This window comes from Dicentrarchus labrax, unplaced genomic scaffold (genome assembly GCF_905237075.1).
Source record: "Dicentrarchus labrax unplaced genomic scaffold, dlabrax2021, whole genome shotgun sequence".
Taxonomy (NCBI): domain Eukaryota; kingdom Metazoa; phylum Chordata; class Actinopteri; family Moronidae; genus Dicentrarchus; species Dicentrarchus labrax.
The window spans coordinates 19,530,879-19,551,740 of record NW_026136715.1 but is presented as its reverse complement, the minus strand read 5'-3'; the positions used below and the strand labels follow the sequence as shown (position 1 = coordinate 19,551,740).

The window sequence follows — 20,862 nt, the reverse complement described above, 5'->3', positions numbered from 1 at the left end:
TAGAGCTATAGGACTTTATTCAAGACCAGCAATCAATGGTGTTCTTCATCTCTTTGATTGTTGACAGTTTAAAGAAATAATATTATATATATATATATATAAAGTATTTTTGTCTTCAGTCTTACTGTCTGTTTTTTCTCTTTTTGTAGACAGCACCTTTTAACCCTTTGTACACACACGTGTTTCTGTAGTTAATCTTATTGTTAATAATGTGCACAAATTAGTAAAATTCTGTTCAATTTTAAAGCCCAGCTTGTGTCCGCATAAAAAAAGAAAGGACAAATGTATCTAAGACACAAATTTAGCACATTTCTAACATGGTACGACATTATTGCTATTTTTTAAGCTTCTGTGAACAGACGAAAGTTAAACATTTTGTACTCTGCATTAAATGTATTGAAGCTGTGTACCTCTCCGGCTGGTAGGGGGCACCACCTCTCAGTCACAAGACACAAAGTAACCCAGTCAACTTCCGACTTCCTCCTTCTTTTGAAGAGCAAGCCAAAGCTACTGCAGCAATGGCAAAGCTAATTTTGTTGTGCCTGAAATTTATCATATTAAGCAGCGCCGTCGAGGCTGTGTTTGAGGATCAAGTAGGGAAATTCGACTGGTAAGAGAAAGCTAAAGAAGGATAAAATGTGTGTGCTATCTAGAGCCATGATTTAATGAGGAGATGGTAAAGCTAACACCTGTCACAGCCACTAGCTGCGACCCGGTGTGTTTAGGGTGGACTTTGTGTGAAAGAACAGGCCAAAAGAAAGATCAAAATGAATACAAGATTATTGATTTACTAGCTTTTACAAGGAGTTGTTGGCTTGTTTACATTTTTTTAATTCGCCATTAGTAAAACAAATGGTCCAGGAAGCTCAATGAGTTATAGTTAATGCGATATAAATGGATTCTGAGCAATGGGACAGCATTGTAACTTATATGGTAATAACCAGTGTGAAATAGTGCTTAAACTTAACTCCTATTTGAGCTGTGTGTGATAGCATCATATATGATTGTGCTCTGTCTTGGGATTCACAGGAGGCAGGAATATGTTGGAAAGGTTCGCTTTTCCCACTTCGACACACATGTGCAGTCATCCAAAAAGGTGCTTCTAGCAACAGAGAACAATGTTTTTGCTGCACTCAATACCAGGACCGGAGAACTCTGTGAGTATTTTGTTCTGTTGTGATGGAGGCTTATATAGGGCCATGGATAGAAAGACTATCTGCCCATCAGTTAACATGCTTTGTTCATATATTATATTACTTAAGACTAATGTCTGTTTCAGTCTGGAGACATGTGGATAAGACTGGGCCCGAGGGAAACATTGATGCCCTTCTGCAACATGGACAAGGTGATTTTAATTATTGCAGTGGAGCTTACTGAGCTTTTACTTTGTATTTTTAAGCAGATAAGTCATTAAACTGTTCTTTTCTCCTAGATGTGGTGTTGGTGGTTGGTAATGGCCGCCTGCTGCGCTCCTGGGAGATAAATGTTGGTGGTTTGAACTGGGAGATTGTGCTTGACTCTGGCAGGTGATTACCTCCTTGACTGGCACTTGTTAAATGTAGAACCGTCTTTGATTTGATCAGATGTTAACTGCCTTTGTTGTGTATTTTAGTTTCCAGTCGGCATGTTTAGTTGGACAGCAAGACAACGTGAAACACGTGGCTGTTTTGAAGAAAACTGTCATCTCTTTCCATTACCTTTCTAATGGTCATCAAAAATGGATAGAGAATCTACCAGAAAGGCAAGTGGTCATGTTTGTTAGCTACTGGGTCAACATTAAAACAATTTCCATCTATATACGTGTAATGTAAGCCTTCATTAGCAAAACAATTCCCCTGAAATTAAAGATCCCCTCCAGACACATTGGAAGACTTGTAAAGGCACACACTATTGGTTCTCAGGAACAAGGTTGTATAACTGTCTATCTTTTTATCTTTACAGTGAAACTGTGGATTACCAATCAGTGTATTCTGATGGAAATGGTGAAGTGTATGCACTGGGAATTGTCCCCCATTCCCACATCGCTATTGTTGCTTACAGTGTGGAGGACGGAGAGATAATCAAGCAGGTAACCATGATTCATAGTAGCAGTATAAAGTATGCTGTGTAGAATATAAATAATGAGTTTCTTCTCATTTTTAAAAACACATGAAGTAAACCAAACCAATGTTGCAATATATTACCATAAAATCCACATTTCTGACCTCTTTGCATGTGTTTTCTTCAGATGTCAGTCGAAGCTGCGTGGCTGTCCAACATACAGGCCAGCTGTGTAGTGATCAGCCAGGGGATGTTGACGTGTGTGGACCCTTTAACTGTATCCCTGTACATGCTTGACTTGCACACAGAGTCACAGATGACCCAGATCCCCCTGCAGGTACCCATCAATCTAAACTAAAACCGTTCTATCTGTGTTTTATAAATGAATTAAAATACTGTCTGTACCCTATTCTCTTGTTTGGGTAGGTCTCCATTTCTCTCTCGGTTCTCTACCTACACAATCTCTCTCTTTATAACTACCTCTTTTTCTCAGTGTGAATGCTTTTCACCATTTTTCACAATGTGCTACCATTTGTCTTCTTCTAGTCACTAGGACTTGAAGTCGCCCCTGGCTTCCATCCAGTACTGGTGTCCACCCAGCCCAACCCGGGCCGGCAGCCGCTGTCAGAGTTCTTCCTTCAGCTCGGGCCTGACTACTACCAGCTTCTCCAGCTCAACAATGGGCAGATAGTTACGCTGAGGGATTTCAAGCCAGTGCGTAACAATTTCTCCACCTTGCGCTTTAGATTCTGACAATTCAAATTCAGACCACCTGTTTCTTGTAATGTCTGTCATCCAAAAGTGTTTATTCTAGTACTGGAATTATTGTAGTGTAAGTCACTCTGTATAAAAACTTCAGTTACTTGCTTAGTATGTAAATGTCACTTGGCTATGTAACGTCAACAAAGGAAATGTTCAAAACAGCTGTAAGTCACAGTTTCCTAAGTTATATAATTTTAGAATATTTGTTATTTTAGCTCTGACATTTTCCAAAATGTATTATTTTTATTATTTGAAAAGGGTTAAATCTCAGTGTGTAATATTGTGAATTTACAATTGTTGATACTTGATATTGATATTGTTGATACAATTTGATAATATGAACAGTTTATGATTCTTTTGTCTCTATTCACAGGCCATGCTGGTTTCATTTGCTACAACTGGAGAGAAGACTGTTGCTGCTGTCATGTCGCCCAAGAATAAAACAGTGAGTTAATGTGAAATCATACATACAGATTTGTTACGTACAGTATGTGGTAAAACACCCCCCCAAAAAATGCCAAAAAATTACCTCAAGCTGTGAAACATTTTTTAGTTGGGCTTTTCATGTGACCCAAGTTATGGAGATATTTTACTCTGTTTGCACTTAATTCAATACTTTTTTGAAAATCAAATGAAAATAATAATGATGAATACATTTTTTTTAACCACTGTGAAAGATATGAGTATCTCTTTTCTTCCCTACAGGCCAGCAGTCTTAACCTCTTTAGTGCAGAAACTGGACGTAGACTTCTGGACACAACACTGATTTTTAATATGGATCCTTATGGTGGGAAACCAGAGAAGGTTTGTCTGAATTTCTTCCCAGTTATTCTTCAGCATGTTTGATACCAGGCTGGTCAACAAGGATATGACAATATGATTACTTTCAGAGCACATCAGTCTAGTTTGGGAATGTTTGGCATGTGCACATCAAGCATTAGGATGTTCACAATTTTAATTTTTAACAATCTAGGTCATTTTTATTCTGTCTTCCAGCTGCATGTCCAGGCCTTCCTCAAGAAAGACGACTCTGTTGGCTACAGGGTAATGGTGCAGACAGAGGATCACACACTCACTTTCATACAACAGCCAGGTATGAATAAAACGGGAAGCTTTATTAGCTTTAGAAAGAGTGCTCTGTCAGTCTGCAATGTTTAATGTTACTGAAGCATCGTCATGCACCACTGTCTTTTTTTCTACCACTGAGGGGCGCCAAAGTTAAAACATTTAAAAAACCTTAGTCATAAAAACAATTTTTTCAGGAATTTTATTTGGCCCACAAACACACATGTATTGACCTTTTGTTTTTCATTATGCATGAAAATGGAGGCGCCTGTTATTCTTATACAGGTGTCTGCAGGAGATGTGTTGTAGGGAGTCACGTGGCATTTATAGCCACCAGGGGAAATAGCTCAAAGCTTTTGATTTATGTGTCACTGTTTAATGCTAAGATCCAGTACATCTTTCCAACGTGCAAACAGACTGGTGAGCCATGATTTGCGTTATGATAACATTTGGGTATATTCCACTTCTTAATTATCATAAATGCTGCCAACATCTGACCACTGTGTGGAGCGCAAACAGGCTCTTGGGTTTCATAACATACACACAATCTTGTCCTTTCCACAAACACGAGCCAGCGGGGGGGGGATGTTTTGTGTCATAATTCATGGAAAGTGTCAACACAAATTGCATACTGCCACAGGGTGTGGAAAGTGGAATGAATGATTGCAGAACAATAATGAGTCTTGTTTTCCAGGGCGTGTAATGTGGACAAGAGAGGAGGCCCTGTCAGATGTGGTGACAATGGAAATGGTGGATCTGCCTCTCACAGGAACGCAGGCAGAGCTGGAGGGAGAGTTTGGCAAAAAGGCTGGTAAATGTCAAACCAGAATCCCCTTCATGTGTTTTTAGTCCCATGTTTCAAATTTTAAGTACTAATCTCTGCTGTGGATTAATATTCAGTGTTTTATGTATTTTAAGTTGAAGTTGTTCTTACATGTCCTAGAAGCTTTAGGCAGCTGTCTAGTTCCTAATCTTCAGGGGAGTTTTTCAAGCTTGTCTTGTCTGAGATTTTCTATTAATATAGAACTAATAATTTAGTCCACTAAATTGTTGCTTTTACTTTTATCCTTACTACAGCTGCTCAGCACCTGCATTTAATCATCAAAGTTGTAGTGTTTGGTTTTTTTTTAGCTTGCCACTGGCCTGAAGGCCTTAATTGATTCTTGGGTGTGTTTGCTTGGCTGCTTTTGGCTTCACTTTCTTTTGTTTTTGTCTTGTTTTTATTGCTGCGCTTGGATTCAGCCATTCAAGGTAATACTCTGCTTTTCCTCAATAAAACTTGCTTAATGGTTCTTAAGGTTGACTGAAAATCCCTTGCCATTTTCAATGAACCTTTCTTTCTCTTATATTTCTGTAAAGACAAATTTGTTCCTGTATTGTTGTTGTTTCATTAATGATATGAGAAAAAATCTGCTAAACAAGTATTCATTTACAGTATTATAGTTTTTACACATACAGTGATCTACAGAGCCTTTTAATGTTGTAATCTACACCTGTGATTTGCCTGCAATGACAATACCACAATGTACACTGCAAGAAACGTCTAATAAGTCGTGAAATGACATCCTTAAATGTGAATTGAATCCACTGAAAGTCATTAAGCAGCGCCTGTGTTCTCACTGTAATGTGTCCAGACGGCCTGATGTCCATGGTGTTGAAGAGGCTCTCCTCTCAGCTCATCTTGCTGCAGGCCTGGATTGCCCACCTCTGGAAGCTGTTCTACGATGCACGGAAGCCTCGCAGTCAAGTTAAAAACGAAGTGACCATCGAGAACCTCTCTAGAGACGAGTTCAACTTGCAGAAGATGATGGTTATGGTTACTGCATCTGGCAAGGTAAGAGACTGAGTGACTAAAGCTTTACCCTCTCATTTAGTTTCTGTTTCTTAGTGTTCCAGGAGAGATGAGCTGAACTTGTGGTCAAACGAGTTTGTTTTGTCTATGGTCAGCAGGCAGAAAGTGAAATGAAACACTAATAAATAGACTCCAGCAGTCGTCTCTGAAACGTTCCTGTACAGTTCATCCTCTGTCTTTTTTTCCTGTTAAGCTCTTTGGGATTGACAGCAAGACCGGCAGTATTTTATGGAGGCACTACCTGGACAACATCCCATCTAATGCAGCCTTCAAACTAATGGTGCAACGGACCACTGCGCACTTCCCTCATCCACCACAGTGCACACTGCTCATCAAAGACAAGGTATCTAATAACAAGGGTGGGAGTCAATTATTATTAACTTATGGGCCACATGGACATCAATAAAGTGAATTACTTCACTGTAAAATCAACAGGTAAATTTGTACCTCACAGAGAGTGTGGCGCTTTAAGAGAGGGAAGTTTTTACTGAGTGTGCCATGTAAGCAAGGGAAATGGACTGTACTTCTCCTTTATATAGCACCTTTTCGACCACTACGCTACATATCATATTCACACACTGCCAACTGCTCATCAGAAACTAATTAATTCATACACTGATGGCACAGCATTGGGAGCAATTTGGGGTATCTTGCTCAAGGACCGCTCTACCTCCTGAGCCACAGTCACCCTCCTGGCAAAAGGCTGAATACTATTTCTCCAGCAGTGAGCAGAACTTTAAAGGAAAACATTGGTGTAGCCTGTGTAACTTTAGAAGTGGTGCGCAGTTATTTTTGCCATTTCTCATATATTTCTTGTTGCATTTTTAGGACACAGGCCTGGCCACACTCCATGTATTTAATCCCATCTTTGGAAAGAAGAGTCACGTCAGTCCACCCGCTCTGCCTCAGCCAATTCTTCAGTCACTCATGCTGCCTCTCATGGACCAGGATTATGCTAAGGTCTTACTTCTAGTTGATGACCAGTACAAGGTCAGTGACAAACCTTCAACCTCCTCACACATCAGCTCAACATTCTACATGAACTAATAGAGATACAGACATATATGTTGTGTTTCTCTCCGTATCCACACCCATCAGGCCAAAACATGACTCTTTTCTTCTCCTAGTTCATTGATTTAGTCACCCAGAACCAATGTAGTAAAATATTGTATCCATCTACTGTTTTTCCACAGGTGTCTGCTTTTCCCTCTACAAAGAATGTACTACAGCAGCTCCAGGAGATGGCTTCATCCATATTCTTTTATCTTGTTGACTCCACCCAGGGAAGACTTTCTGGCTACAGGCTACGAACGGCAAGTGAACCTTCAAGACTCAAGAGTTTTAGAAGGTTTTTTTTTTAGATATTCTAGCCAGTGTTATTGTTTATAATTGCAGTGATACTTTTACTCCATATTTCAGAAATGAAAAAGGGATCAAGGACAATCAAATGTATTTCACATAACTAATGCTTGACCAAGAGCCAGTACTATACTTTTAGTGTGAAAGGGAAATGGACAATAAAGATTCAGATATTCTGAGAATGAGCAATATAGCCTGAGTTGTGTTTATTGTTCCTGTTCTCACAGTGAGTTCCCATTAAATGATACTTAAATCACAGATAACTGAAAGAATGAATCTGGATGTTTTTGTGCACTCAGGACTTGTCGACAGAGTTGATTTGGGAGGTCGTAATCCCCGCCGAGGTACAGAAGATTGTCTCTGTCAAAGGAAAAAGACCCAATGAGCATGTGCACTCCCAGGGAAGAGTAATGGGAGACCGTAGTGTCCTCTATAAGGTATGATAACTTTCCCTTAAACCTTACTAACTGTAGTTTGGAAGGAGTGTTAAGAACGTTATGTGTATCATTGCTCTTATTGGTGCTAAATTTGGTCCATGTTGTCTCGACTTCTTTCTTTCCCACTTCAGTCAGAAAAACAGTCACTCCCCGTCTTCTGATGTAGGCTGAAAACTAATCTTTCCAAGAAATACCATCACACCATCATGTCACTGTTTCCCCAGTGAATCATATCCCCCCCCTCCGCCACTGACTCTGAATAAGAATAATCCCTGTGTTTTTCTACTGGGACACTCCTTACTGTAGTTCTTGCTTATAATTTTTGTGAAAAACTCCCAAGCCCTGTCAGGGAATTGTGGAGACTGCAATGTTCATTACACCCCCACAATAAAAAAGTACATTACAGAATGAACAATATACTGGTGTCTTTCCCACTTCAGCTTCATATCCTCACTCTTTTCATGTCTTACGTCTCAGTTTATCACGCAGACATGCAATCTGTGAAAACAAAACAGTCATCTAGCCCCCATATATATATATATATATATATATACATATATATATATATATATATATAACATATTTTTATTAGTGGAGGCCATATGCCTTAATTATTTAGAAATGTGACCAATAATTTGTCAGTCATGGTTGTGGGGAATAAAAATAAGCCAGAATTTCTCCATTAGTGAGTATTAGTGAAACATGTGTATAGTGTAGGGGGGTGTATGCGTTTGATGATAAATTATTGATTGATTAAGATACTGAATGATATTTCATCTCATTTCTTACAGTACCTGAACCCCAATCTACTGGCTGTGGTGACGGAGAGCACAGACTTGCATCAGGAGCGAAGCTTTGTTGGGATCCTCCTGATTGATGGCGTTACTGGGCGCATTATCCACGAGGCTGTTCAGAGAAAGGCCAGAGGACCGGTGCATGTTGTGCATTCTGAAAACTGGGTGGTGGTGAGTGTTACTGACTGCTAAAATAATGATAGAAATGAAAAGGATTTAATTGTTTTGTTGCCCTTTGCTCTGTGACAGAAATAATGCAGTGTTAGCTCACTGCAGCTCTATAAAAATGACTAAGCACCTGTAATGAAACCTTGATGATGCACAGGTGATGCCTTGAGGGTCTTGTGATCTCACTGCTGTATATGTCCCCTGCCTCTGTTTCACTCTGCAGTACGAATACTGGAGCACCAAGTCTCGTAGGAACGAGTTCTCTGTAATTGAACTGTATGAGGGGATGGAGCTCTACAACAGCACTGTGTTCAGTTCGCTGGACCGGCCACATGCTCCTCAGGTGCTCCAGCAGTCTTACATTTTCCCCTCCTACATTTCTACCCTGGAGGCCACACTGACTGAGAAGGGCATCACGAGCCGACATCTGCTCAGTAAGTTTCCAGTCCAGTCTTATGGGATGCAGTATGTGACTGTCTTTCATTTTTCCCCTTTTTGGAAATTTGAGGCAAACCAACCTTTTCTTATGTTGTTTGACCTGTTGCGTTTTTTTAATGTTTTCAATGGATTTTCTTTGCTATAGTTGGCTTGCCATCTGGAGGGATTTTGTCATTACCCAAGATGTTCCTTGACCCTCGGAGGCCAGAAATAGTGTCTGAGCAAAGCCGGTGAGTCCTCCAGTCAGGCTTGCTTTAAAATGTTTCAGTTGTTTTCCACTGTTTCTCTGACTACTGTGTTCACTTTGATCTGCAGTGAGGAGAACCTGATACCGTACGCACCAGAGTTGCTGATCCGTACAGAGTGGTTCATCAACTACAATCAGACTGTATCAAGAGTGCGAGGAATCTACACTGCCCCTTCTGGACTGGAGTCGACCTGCTTGGTGAGTCTGCCATCACAGTACTGTGACAAAGATAGGCATTTCTTGTTGTAGCAATTGTTTTATTCAAAATTTATTCCAAATGTTTTGACAGAAGGAAATATTTAAAAAAGTTTTTTTTTTGGTACCATTCAGACAAAAGGCAATTCACAGTGCTTTACCGGAAACACATTAGAAATAGAAATACATAACAAATAAGATAAACAACCACTGGCATGTAGTATGTTTTCTCCCTTTCCACGTAAATGATTATGTTAATATGGCAATGTTACTTTTTCCCTTGTAGGTGGTGGCATACGGTCTCGACATCTACCAGACGCGTGTCTATCCCTCAAAGCAGTTTGACGTACTAAAAGACGACTACGACTACATGCTGATCAGTAGTGTACTCTTCGCTCTTTTCTTTGCCACCATGATCAGCAAACGCCTGGCAGAAGTCAAACTGCTCAACCGGGCCTGGCGGTAAAGTGACCGTCAAAAATCCCATCTCTGACAGCCCCGAGGCTGCACGAAGGACCTCAGCCCGAGGAGATGAGACGGCTGGGGCCGTGCCTGTAGAAGAGCACAGGTCAAAGTTCAATAAGGCCAATAAGGAACTGCAGGGGTGAGGGAACGGTGGGGTGGGGGTGAAAGGAGGGATTAGTAAAGGTTTTATGTGTTTATTTTTTAACTTATTTTGCAAGCACAAGGAATTACTTCATAGTAGAATTAACAGTTTTTGTCATTGTCACTGTCATTATGATTAGATGTTTAACACATAACTGATTACAAATGAATGAAAACAGATGGATTTAATCAACTGTGGAGTTTGGAAATTCCTACACATGTGAAAGTTTGATACTTAAACAATGTTAGTTTTTTCCAAGATTACTTTTGTGACATTTCTGATTCATCAGACTGTTCTAATGGAGAGTGATAATAAATGTGGAGGTCAGAGAAAAGAGAGACAGAAGTTGTGCGATACACGTGAGCATGATTTGGTACGACACTTTAGTTGTATGGTTTGTACTTTTAGCTTGCTCAGTCACCATGATACCCAAATGCCATTTGGGTTTATGGCACATGAACTGTGAATATTAAGTGTGAGAAGATATGATAGCATGGACAAATGGTTTCTGAAGACTCTCCCTCCAAAGGCACTGTCCCACTGTCTCCATCACATGCTTGGCGAAGGAAAATGATCATCATCCTTTATTTTCTGTACATCAGTCATCCTGCAGCTCATACATTTGTGAGCAGATTTGATCCACCATCAGTTGTTGCTCCATTAAAATTTGTCTCAGAACTCCAGTTTAAGTGGGGTTTTTTTTATTTTCCTAAGCTCTGAGTGCAAAATGTAAAAAAAAAAAAAGTCCTAAAATGCTTTGTCTATGGTCAAAATATAAAAAATATAAAATTTTCAATTTATTGGTATATTTAAAGATATATTAACTGCTTATTTATCTCATAAGTAATCTAGGTGAGGGATTATTTTAAGTAAAGATGATGTTTGTACTTCCTTAATGTAAAACATTTTACAGAAATGGGCTCATCGCATCGAGATATATATATATATATATCCCAATAAAATAGAAGAAAAACACTAACAGTAAATCCTTGCATTACAATATGTTTAATCTCATTGCAGTAAGACACATTTACAGTCAATCCATTTTTTGCACCTCAACAGTCTCTGCTTCTTCCAAATCAAATATTATTTATCTATTTGTCTCTCCAGGATGTTGCAATCACAACAATTAACACAAAATTCAACCTTGCAAATTTGTCCAATCACCAAAACTTTTCTTAAAGCTGTTGTTTAATGTGGATCCAATGTTAAAGAAAAAGACATTGAGCCTATCATAGAATGAATAAGTTATTTTATTTCTATAAATAGATTAAAAACACAATTTTACAATGATTTACTTTTGACACAAACATTATGAACTTAGAAACAGTCTTTGCTTGGGTCAACACAGAATCTGAGAACTTCCAACCTGTTGATGTAACAAAGGTTGTAAATGTGGGTCTGCAGCTCAACATGTAAACGTAACAAGATTTTCATGCCCACACACAAAAAAGAAAAAGGCCCAATCTGTACTTTTTAAACCATATATATATACATTATTTGAGCTCAATACACATACATAATTTAAAAAATTCATCATAGTGATTTAAAAGTTTGTCAACGACCAATCATTAAAAATAAAGGCCTCTTTCACTCTTGTTTACACAAACATTACTGATGTAAAACCTTTAACACCATAAAAAAACATTAATGACTTGTTGGCTAGTGTTCTTCATATGTATTAAAAGACCTGTCAGTCAATTCAAGGGTCACAGCAGGTTTTAGTACTGTGTTCTGAATTCAGGTGGTGGGCATGCTCTTTTGTTTATATTCTGCTCGCAGAAATTTCTTTTAAATAAATTAAACTTTGTCCACACAAGCATAGAATATGATTCAAGAGTCAACGTTTAAAATGAGAATGTTTGAGTGTTTTGCAGGTAGGACGTAGCTTGGTTCAGCTTTCTGATAGTAAGAAATGAAGCCTGCTTGCACAAAGAGCCAGCAAAAAGCACAAAGTGTTTGATATCACTGTAGTTCAAAGCATGTTTTGGTTGTGTTGTGTCATTCTAATATTTACCATAAATCTTAATGTGAGAATTATTCGGCAAAATATTATATCTCTCAATACATTATACTTTTTTTTTCAAGCAGCATTGTCATAAAAAATATTGTACATGGGAGGAACAGTTTGGTACAAGCCCAGCTTGTACGTACAGTAATTATTTGCTCGCTTGTAAGACATATAGTATTAGCTCCATTTGTTTTAGTGATATGAGCACATGGCTGTCAGACATAAAAAATAATGGGCAATGACACATTTTCCCAGTGAGAAAACTGAAAAACCAAACATGAAAAGTGTTATAGGAGGTAAATATTTCTCCACTTTTAGTGAAACTGGATGTGTTCCAGGTTGAACTAGAGGAGACGTCGCTATAAATACTGACCGGTAAAATGTTCAGTTAAAAACAGACAAAAACCTCACAGTGTTGTGTGACATAAGTGATCTTGAAATACATTAGTCATTGAAAAATAACACCAATATGACATTAGACATGTGAATGTAGCATGTAGATGTTTTCACTCTGAACAATAGTGTATCACGTGATTATTAACGATGTCAGTCGCAGTTTTGTACTCATCAAGTTTCAGACAGGAACGTAAACCAGAGTTTCTATCTCTTCTGCCAGACGCTGCTGGTTCCCGTCCTCACCGGTTCACTCAGGAGTCTTTCTCGTCTGTCAGAGTACGCCGGTCGACCCGGCGGCAGGAGGATGTAGTGTGTAGCACTAGCCTGTCTGCCATCCTTCAAAATGGGAACAATGCAGGGAGAAAACTGAGCTGCAGGTGGCGCCCTTTCACTCTGCTGTCTCTGTAATGCCTTACTCACATATTTGGGGTTAGCAGCAAAACTCTGTGTGGCAGGCATCACACCATTGATGTAAATTGGAAGGCTTTTGGGGCTCGGGGTACGTGGTGGGCAGGGCGGGACTAAGGGGACCCTTGGAGGAATTTTGGGAGGCTTGTCTTCCTCACTGGCGCTCGTAGTCTTTGAGAGAGCAGCAGGTTTCGGCGGGATCGGGATACGAGGAGGGATTAGTGGCTTGTCAGTCGGGCAGGTTGTACTGCTGCTGTGGACAGGCTGGAAAGCAGGGCCTGCACAGGAGAAGCGGAGTCTGGATGCCTGGTGTTGGTCTGACTGTTTGGTACACAAAGTATCAGAAACCTCGTGCTGGTGGTCTTCTCTCTGGAGAGCTAGCGCCCACATGTTGACTCCAAACCCGCTTCCTCTACCCGGTCTGTCCTCTCTGGCTGGCCAAGAGAAAGCCATGGAGCCAACCCCAGCACCACCAGCCTGCAACGAGCTCTCCTGGTAGGCGTAATTTACTTGGCCAAAGTCTCTGTTCATGCCCCTGCACATGGCCTTGGGGCAGCTTCTGGGCAAAAGGCGCCGTCGGTCACTGGTAAAAAACTCCACCTCGCTATCAGCTGCCTCATCAGACATGAGCTCCTCCGGGTCAGGCAGAGGCGGTAGGGGTTTGACTTCTCTCTGGTGGCCCCCAAACACTGTCCACCTCTGGGAGGAAGGGACCACCTGGTCTCCCTCGTTGGGCCGCACTATGTTGTCAGATATTAGGCGGTAATTATCAGAGTAGAAAGGAGGTTGTGAGATGTTGCCTGGGAAAGGGAGAAACAATTGTTTATTAAATATAATTCATGAATTGTATTATACACCAAGATACCACTGCTTTGTTATACAGGGTTTTGCTATCACTGTTGTTTCCTTCAGTGCAGATACTATTCTCAGAGGAAGAAACATGGAAAACAACTTGCAATGAGAAAAAACTCTTAACTTGAGTGTAGTGATGGTGTAGGAGGGAAAACATACAAGGGGAGTGGGCTGCCCACTTTGCTTAGAAAAAACCCTCCTGTTTTGCTGAAGGTATCGTACAGGAAACGGGAGTAAAAACATGTTGAAAACAACGGCTTAACCTATCACCCTCTTCGTCAAACATCAGCCACAACACCCTGATTAACACAGGAATCGCCATTATCTGCGGGGCAGGCCGTAATCTTAACGGAGCTTCCCATGTCCTTCTCTGTGGAAACATCCGACGTGCCCCAGACTGCAAGAACAGCTGGTGATCAGGGAGCAATAGTTTACCCGGCTCTCTCCTCTGCTACACAGCTCAGTCCAGTGATGACAAACTCACCTAAACCTCCCTGTCTACACGCTGTTTTATTAGTCAAACAGGGTTTAAACTCTAGTGTGCCAAGCCAAACTTAAGAATGTATATTTCTACTGGCACAATTGTACAAATTAACCTAATTTAAAAATTATGACAACATTAAGAAAATGAATGATTTAGTATAGCAAAACATTTATAGCACTTGTCAAACCCTTTACGTGGTTTTACAATTCAAAAAGATCAGACATAGTAAAAAAGTTGGTTGCTGTAGAAAGTTATCATTGTTTTGTTTGGTTTACTTTAATTTAATTTCACAGATAATTCATAATCGTGTGTACTGTGTGTCTTGAACACGTTCCTTTCTATCTCAAGGTTTAACAGTTAATTCTAATATAACTCACACCAGTCCAAAACGGGTTATAGTCGGTATTCATTTTCAAAAACCATGATGTTAATATTTTAATATTCATTAGAAATATTAATTGAGATTCTGTCTAATTGAAACCATCAGTGTCATATACATCCAAGTTCATTGTAAGCAGTTTTAAATCTGTAGTTTTCTTTGTTTTATTTACTCATATGTAAAAAAAATAATACGTAAAAGACTCACAGTTAAATTCCTTGGCCATTTGCTGTTGTTGATGCTCTGTCGCGTTGTGTTCCATGTCAGCACTCAGGCCAAAGCACATTCTGCAAAGCAACAGAGGTTGAGAAACCCATACACACGAGTACATGTGTGTAAATCATTCTTGCACATAACCTGACATGAGTAAGTCATTATATGTGAAATAACATGCATGACATAAGGTTTAACAGAACATATGTTCTGATCTCCTTCGTATATTTGCATCATGTAACAGCAGTGGAAGTATGTTTGCCTTTTGTTTACCTAATATTGTCATCCTGTTTCTCTATATTATCTTTTATCTATTAACTATAGTAATACTGTCTACTCTGTATGAACAACAAATACTGCGTGTCTGTCTTGGAAGAGAGATCCCTCCACTGTTAATTTTGCTCAGCTTTTTTCCTGTTAAATGTTTTCTTTTCAGTCTTATACAATGTCAAGATTGATACATTTGTAGTTAAATTTGGGATTTTGGGCTATTTAGATTAAATTGAGATTTTCAAAGAATATGATAGACATAATTAGAGAATTAACTCTGGGAATAATTTAAAGTGAATGTGACTGAATGCTAGATGGTCTTTATAACATTATAACAGCTTAAAGATTTGTTTTGGGGTGTAGATTGTTGAAGTTGTTGATTTTTAATTGGGATTTGTTCACACATCAAACATGACAAAATAATAACTTTGTGTGTATTTAATATGAATTGCCACAGAATAATACTCCTGATATTGTATGATTATATAAAAGTTAAAGGAATGTTTGTATCGTCACACTATATCGTAATAATTTGTTTCTTTTGGTGTTTGGTGGTGTTTTGGTACCTGTTCAGGTCATGCTGTCCCCAGAAGTTGTTCTGACTCCCAGCCATGTTGTAGCAGAAACTGTGTTCTTAAAAAGCATGAAGGTCTGTTTGATATCGGTCTAAAGCTCCAACACAAGTCAGCTCCATCAAACCCATCACAGCTTCATTCTAGCCAGCAGTAAGCTGTTGGAGACAAACAGAAAACTGAGTGTTGGGGGATTCACTCTGCTTTCTTTTCCTTACCGAGCAACAGGAAAACGTTTACATTCAAATTTTGTTACAGCGGGTGTGTCAGAATTAGGCTTTAAAAACAAAACAAAAAACATGAATCCAATGTCCACATTTGGCTTTTGCATTACATCACTCCTTTACATTTGTTTTTTCCGTTCACACCTTCATCAGTGTGAAATGTCCATAAACAGGGTATATTAACAGTGAACATCTGGAACACAAGCCCATCCAGTACACCCAGCTGCATGCACTCATCCTACAAGGCAGGTCATAGGTCAGGATAGATACTCCAGATACTTGGAGGCTCGAAACACAAACACCCATAGATTCAATAATATATATGATTAATAGAGCAGGGATTTTACAGACCTATAACTCCCAGATCTCTGCCTTGGATAGGTAAATAAAAAGCATTTTTGTGAGAGTAGAAGGCAAGATATTTTTATTTGTCTTGAATATTTACTTACTGTACATAGCAACTTACATTCCTGAAACACCACATTGTTTTACGTGAGCCTCTAAGAAACAACAGTCACAACAAAAGCCCAGTAAATTACTTCAGTGTGCTCTGGCAGCTGCCATGTGTATCTCTTTGTGGTTCTAGCTTAAAGCCATTTGTCTGATGTGCAGGCTATTGTACAACCTCTGGGTCAGATGTGTGAGGGCAGCAGCACTCCTCGCCCTCCTTCCTCTCTGTGACCACGAAACCCTGCAGTATCCGCCCTTATAACAGGGGCTAATTGTGCAGAATTCCTGTGATGCTGACAGACACACTCCACCACTGAGACGGCACACCAAAGCACAGCGCCGACAAACACACTTAGGGACAAGTAGGTTTGATTTAGATTCAGCTATGGTCGTAATATATTTTAGTTGATTAAATAATAAATTATTATATATATATATATATATATATATATATTTTACAGACGTCACACTGCAACAGAGGAAGAATAAGCTTGTCTGGGAAAATGTTATCAGCTGTTTTTTAAACGGTTTATAACACGTTTGCGTTTAATCCTTAAAAAGAAAAAGGATCCTGAGTATTGTGTGAAATATGTCCCTATCTGCAGATGAAAGAAACGCTTATGTATTCAGTTTAAAAAGCTAATGAGTAAAACAAAGACGTGTCATGCCATAGTTGCATTTACTGTAAATGCTTACATAAACACAAAATTCTCCACCTTGCTTGTTTCAGATGCCAACTGATATCACTTTTGCATGTAGCCCTTTTATGGATCATGGCCGTGCTCACATTATTCCACTTAATTATATCCTGAAATGTAATTAATGGAACAATAACAATAATTCAATTTTCTTAATTATCGGCCACCAATATATCCTGCATCCCTGGTCATCCTGCTTTTATGTGAAAGGTGAAATTTGCTTCCTTGGCTTTACTCACAAGGTGGAAGGTCCAAGGTTAGGTTCAACAGACCAGTTGACACAGTGTGTAAGCACTGGGCCTCCACCCTGTTGCAAAGTCCACAAGCAAAGTACTCAGTACCCTTCCAGATTCCAGCAGAGATGCTGCTCAGTACCCCGAGGCTCTGACTCTGTCCCGGCAGAGCCACATCCAGTGATCTTCATGATCAGAAAGCACCAGTTACTCTTCACTAATTCACCTGCAAACCACAATTGAGTTATCCATCCCTCCTACTGGTCCAGAGGGCAAAGCAAGGTCTTAATTTTACTATCACACTGCAATCTTATACTTCAAAGTCCTGCTTTGTTTCATGTCATTAATGAGTCTACAGTGGATGTGGGAAGCAAACAATGCAGAGCATGCATAATGCAACAAAAACCCCACCACAAACAAAACAGTGACCCATGCGTCTATTTGAATATTTATGTCATCCTTAAAACAACCGACAGTGGCGTCATTTCCGCCAGTGAGCCTCGGAGATGGAAGACGATGAACAATTATGAATTCTACCAGCAAGTACTCAGCGTCCATGAATGGAGCCACTCTCAGGCATGAATGGGCCTTTGTGTCTCTTTGGTGCGCAGTATAGCAAGCCTGAAAATACAAGTGAACTCTCCCATGAGGTTAAGACTGAAGATACGCCATGGAGACAAGCAGACATGGCCAAGGTATGAGCCTGTGCTGAAAATCCTCTGCAAGAGGATTGTGTGTACTGGCACTGTTGAAAGGACAAGGCAGAGGCTAAAAAACAGTTTGTTTATCTCATGCAGGAGCCTTGATGTGTCGTCCTTGGCTGTTCCCACCTCACTTCTTTCAGGCAATAGGCCATTCACTGACTGGACCTTTACAAATGACTTAATTATGGTGCTGGCATAAAGTATGTGCTTTACATCTCCTAATTACAACTTGTTGTAAACTCTACTGGTAACACTCACAGCTTCGCAGGCTGTACGGAAATCTTACCAGATGCCTTCATTATAAATGTTTCCACCACAACATTAGTAGGTCTCAATACTAAAAAATGCAGCAGTATGTGACTTAACAGAGCGGTTCTCATAGCACAGCACTAGCTGCATAGATGCAAGTTTCCAAAGTTAGAAAATAATCTAAATAGACAACTGCAGTTGATTTTATTAAAGGAAATATATCCTAAAATGTGTGACCAGGACTTTCACACAGTGTTATAGTCTACTCACAAACCAGAACTGTTGCAGACATACATTTACGCTACATGTATTGGTTTTTATTAGGTCAAGTATGTGAGGCCCGTGATGTGACAGGCCTGATAGATGCAGTTCATAAATTTGAACATTGACTTCACCTGAAAATTCACTCAGTACAGCATGAAGGCATAAAAGTGACATGACCCACTTTGACATGTGGGGGGAAAATACAGTTGTGATGTATAAAAAATATCTAACTTTGAAATAAAATGCAGTTTTAAGTTTCTCTTAATCACTTGCGAAAACAATGATCCTTAATCTTTTGAGCATATACATTTTACTCTATAGTTTGCTTTACGGTTGAGAAATAAGTAGATTATATTTTTATAGTCTAGGTTTATGACCAAATGTTGTCCAATTGTCCAATATATGGCATACACTGGGCCAAGATACACTTATTATAGCATTTATCTTAGCATTTTAATAATTATGTAACATATGAATTATTATTTTGTATCTATTAATTTTTATACTTTACATTTATTTGTCTAATTCTTATTCTAATTTGTATATTGCACACTAGCCTTGATAGAACACCCTCCAGACAATGCCAGCCTACATTTCACATTACACTGCATTGTGTAATGTGAAAAATAAACCCTTTGAATCTTTTCATGTAGACTTAGGGCCTCCTGATTGTAGGCAGATAGTGGTGAATCATTAGTCTCTGGGATTAATTTCCTTTATTACCTAAACTGTAGTTTACACAATAACGGTCATGCAGTTCGTTATGATGTTAATCACTTAAACACTGTTCAGAGCCGTATTAGTTTATTGAAGCCTATTCAGTAGGTGTTGGTGGTAGAAAATAAAGAAATTAGAGCTGAGCTGATTCTCATTTGCTCTCAGCCAGCAGGTGTGGAAGGTACCCAGGAGGCCGAAGCAATTTGGCAAATTAATTTTGACACTCGTGCTTCAAATTACATAAATAACCTCAGTAATTCACAAATTAGAATGATTTATTAAATTGTAATAATTTGGTAATGTCACAATGCCTTAATTTCTTTAAAGGGCAGAACCAGAAACAAATGCTTCACATTTACAGGCTGAACTACTACAACCATCCAAAATATTACTTTCTCTTGAAACTCCATATGCAGCTTTCAAATGTAATCACCTTTAAAAAATCCATTTAGTATGAGTAAGCTGAGTGTAACCAGTCATAAATGTAATATGCAACAATCTTGTGAAGCAACAATTTTAAAATCAAGATGGAAGTAGTCTAACCAGCTATAAATACTACTACAGTGCATTAGAAATAATATCTTCATAAATTAAAATACACTCTCATTTCTTTATAAGGATAAATATGTAGATATCCATAGGATACATGTAGATATAACCAGATAACTAGACACAGATAGATAGTACATGTACATAGAAATATATACATATAGATAGTTAGGCAGACAGATATTTTAAACAATATAAAATGATTATGAGTACATTTAAGGGTATTTAAGGACCAAACTGCACACAACTGGTTGTCCTCAGCACCCACTAGCGGCTGACCGGCGACCGACCGGGGACCGACACAGCTCAGGACTCACCCATCCCGTCTCGATGGGACTCGCTCGGCGGACATCAGTGAACCGAGCAGCGGCTCAGGAGAACAGTCTGTCCCGCTGCTCACACTTTACTATAACTCTGATAAACGACCTGAATTTGTCCACAAACAGCTCAACTAAAGGCTCTTTTAAAGTCAACTTACTGTAATTTTCTACCAACGACCGCGAATAACGAGCATTTCTTACAGTTTCCTCGCGAGGAATACAGTGAAAAAGTATGATTTAATATCGATATAATTTAAATAAACAGCCTCCTTCCTTTTCACATCACACACCGCTGAGGAAAGCTCACTTTAAGAGGATTTGAAGCCCAGTTTTCAATATTATTATCATGACTAAACGGACGGAAGTCTTACCATGAAAACGCGTTTAGTCCATCAGGTAAAGCCGAGGGTTCGTGTCCAATGTGAGAAAGTCTGTGTGTGTGGTAAGGACTCAGTCTGCTAGTCAAAGCTGAACCATGTGCAACATCCCTCCTCTGTCAACAACACTGGGAGGTGAAACTCATTTTGTCAGAGTGACGCGGTTTTCCACATCTCCTTATAAATGCATCCAGCACCCCGGGCACGTTACTGTAACTCCACCCAGCCATCCTTAAAGGGAAAAAATACCCCAAAAAACCACAACCATAAGGGAAAAACTAAACACCCTTAAGAACAAGTTTTTATAAACCAGCAGGGGTGAGAAATGACTAAATATGAGTTGGTTTGTTTTGTACTTTACTTTAATAATCACATTTGTTACTGAATTCTACTCTAATAATTTCCAGAGAACAATATATTGTGTTTTATCTGATAACTATATTAACTGGTTACTATGCTGATTTAAATTTCACATGATAGTCTCATAAGATATGATGCATCGTTCTTGATTCAGTTACCAAATAACAC

General features: G+C 39.2%; 2 protein-coding genes across 2 annotated transcripts; one reads left to right on the top strand and one right to left on the bottom strand.

The window, feature by feature from the left end:
- Nucleotides 1–459: 459 nt before the first annotated feature.
- On the top strand, nt 460–10,647 carry emc1 (ER membrane protein complex subunit 1). Its single transcript, XM_051424872.1, has 22 exons — nt 460–610; nt 1,030–1,157; nt 1,280–1,345; nt 1,433–1,526; nt 1,613–1,741; nt 1,942–2,068; nt 2,228–2,377; nt 2,587–2,754; nt 3,176–3,247; nt 3,508–3,606; nt 3,799–3,895; nt 4,562–4,678; nt 5,502–5,701; nt 5,913–6,062; nt 6,548–6,709; nt 6,913–7,032; nt 7,378–7,515; nt 8,307–8,480; nt 8,701–8,911; nt 9,061–9,145; nt 9,231–9,360; nt 9,644–10,647. The coding sequence occupies exons 1-22, from the start codon at nt 519–521 to the stop codon at nt 9,821–9,823; spliced, it is 2,889 nt and encodes a 962-aa protein (XP_051280832.1). The 5' UTR covers nt 460–518; the 3' UTR covers nt 9,824–10,647.
- Nucleotides 10,648–11,199: 552 nt separating this feature from the next.
- Nucleotides 11,200–20,513, bottom strand: LOC127377184 (ERBB receptor feedback inhibitor 1). The gene is made up of 4 exons (XM_051424873.1): nt 20,329–20,513; nt 15,544–15,707; nt 14,702–14,781; nt 11,200–13,579 (listed from the first exon to the last, which is right to left on the bottom strand). The coding sequence occupies exons 2-4, from the start codon at nt 15,588–15,590 to the stop codon at nt 12,576–12,578; spliced, it is 1,131 nt and encodes a 376-aa protein (XP_051280833.1). The 5' UTR covers nt 15,591–15,707; nt 20,329–20,513; the 3' UTR covers nt 11,200–12,575.
- Nucleotides 20,514–20,862: the final 349 nt, after the last annotated feature.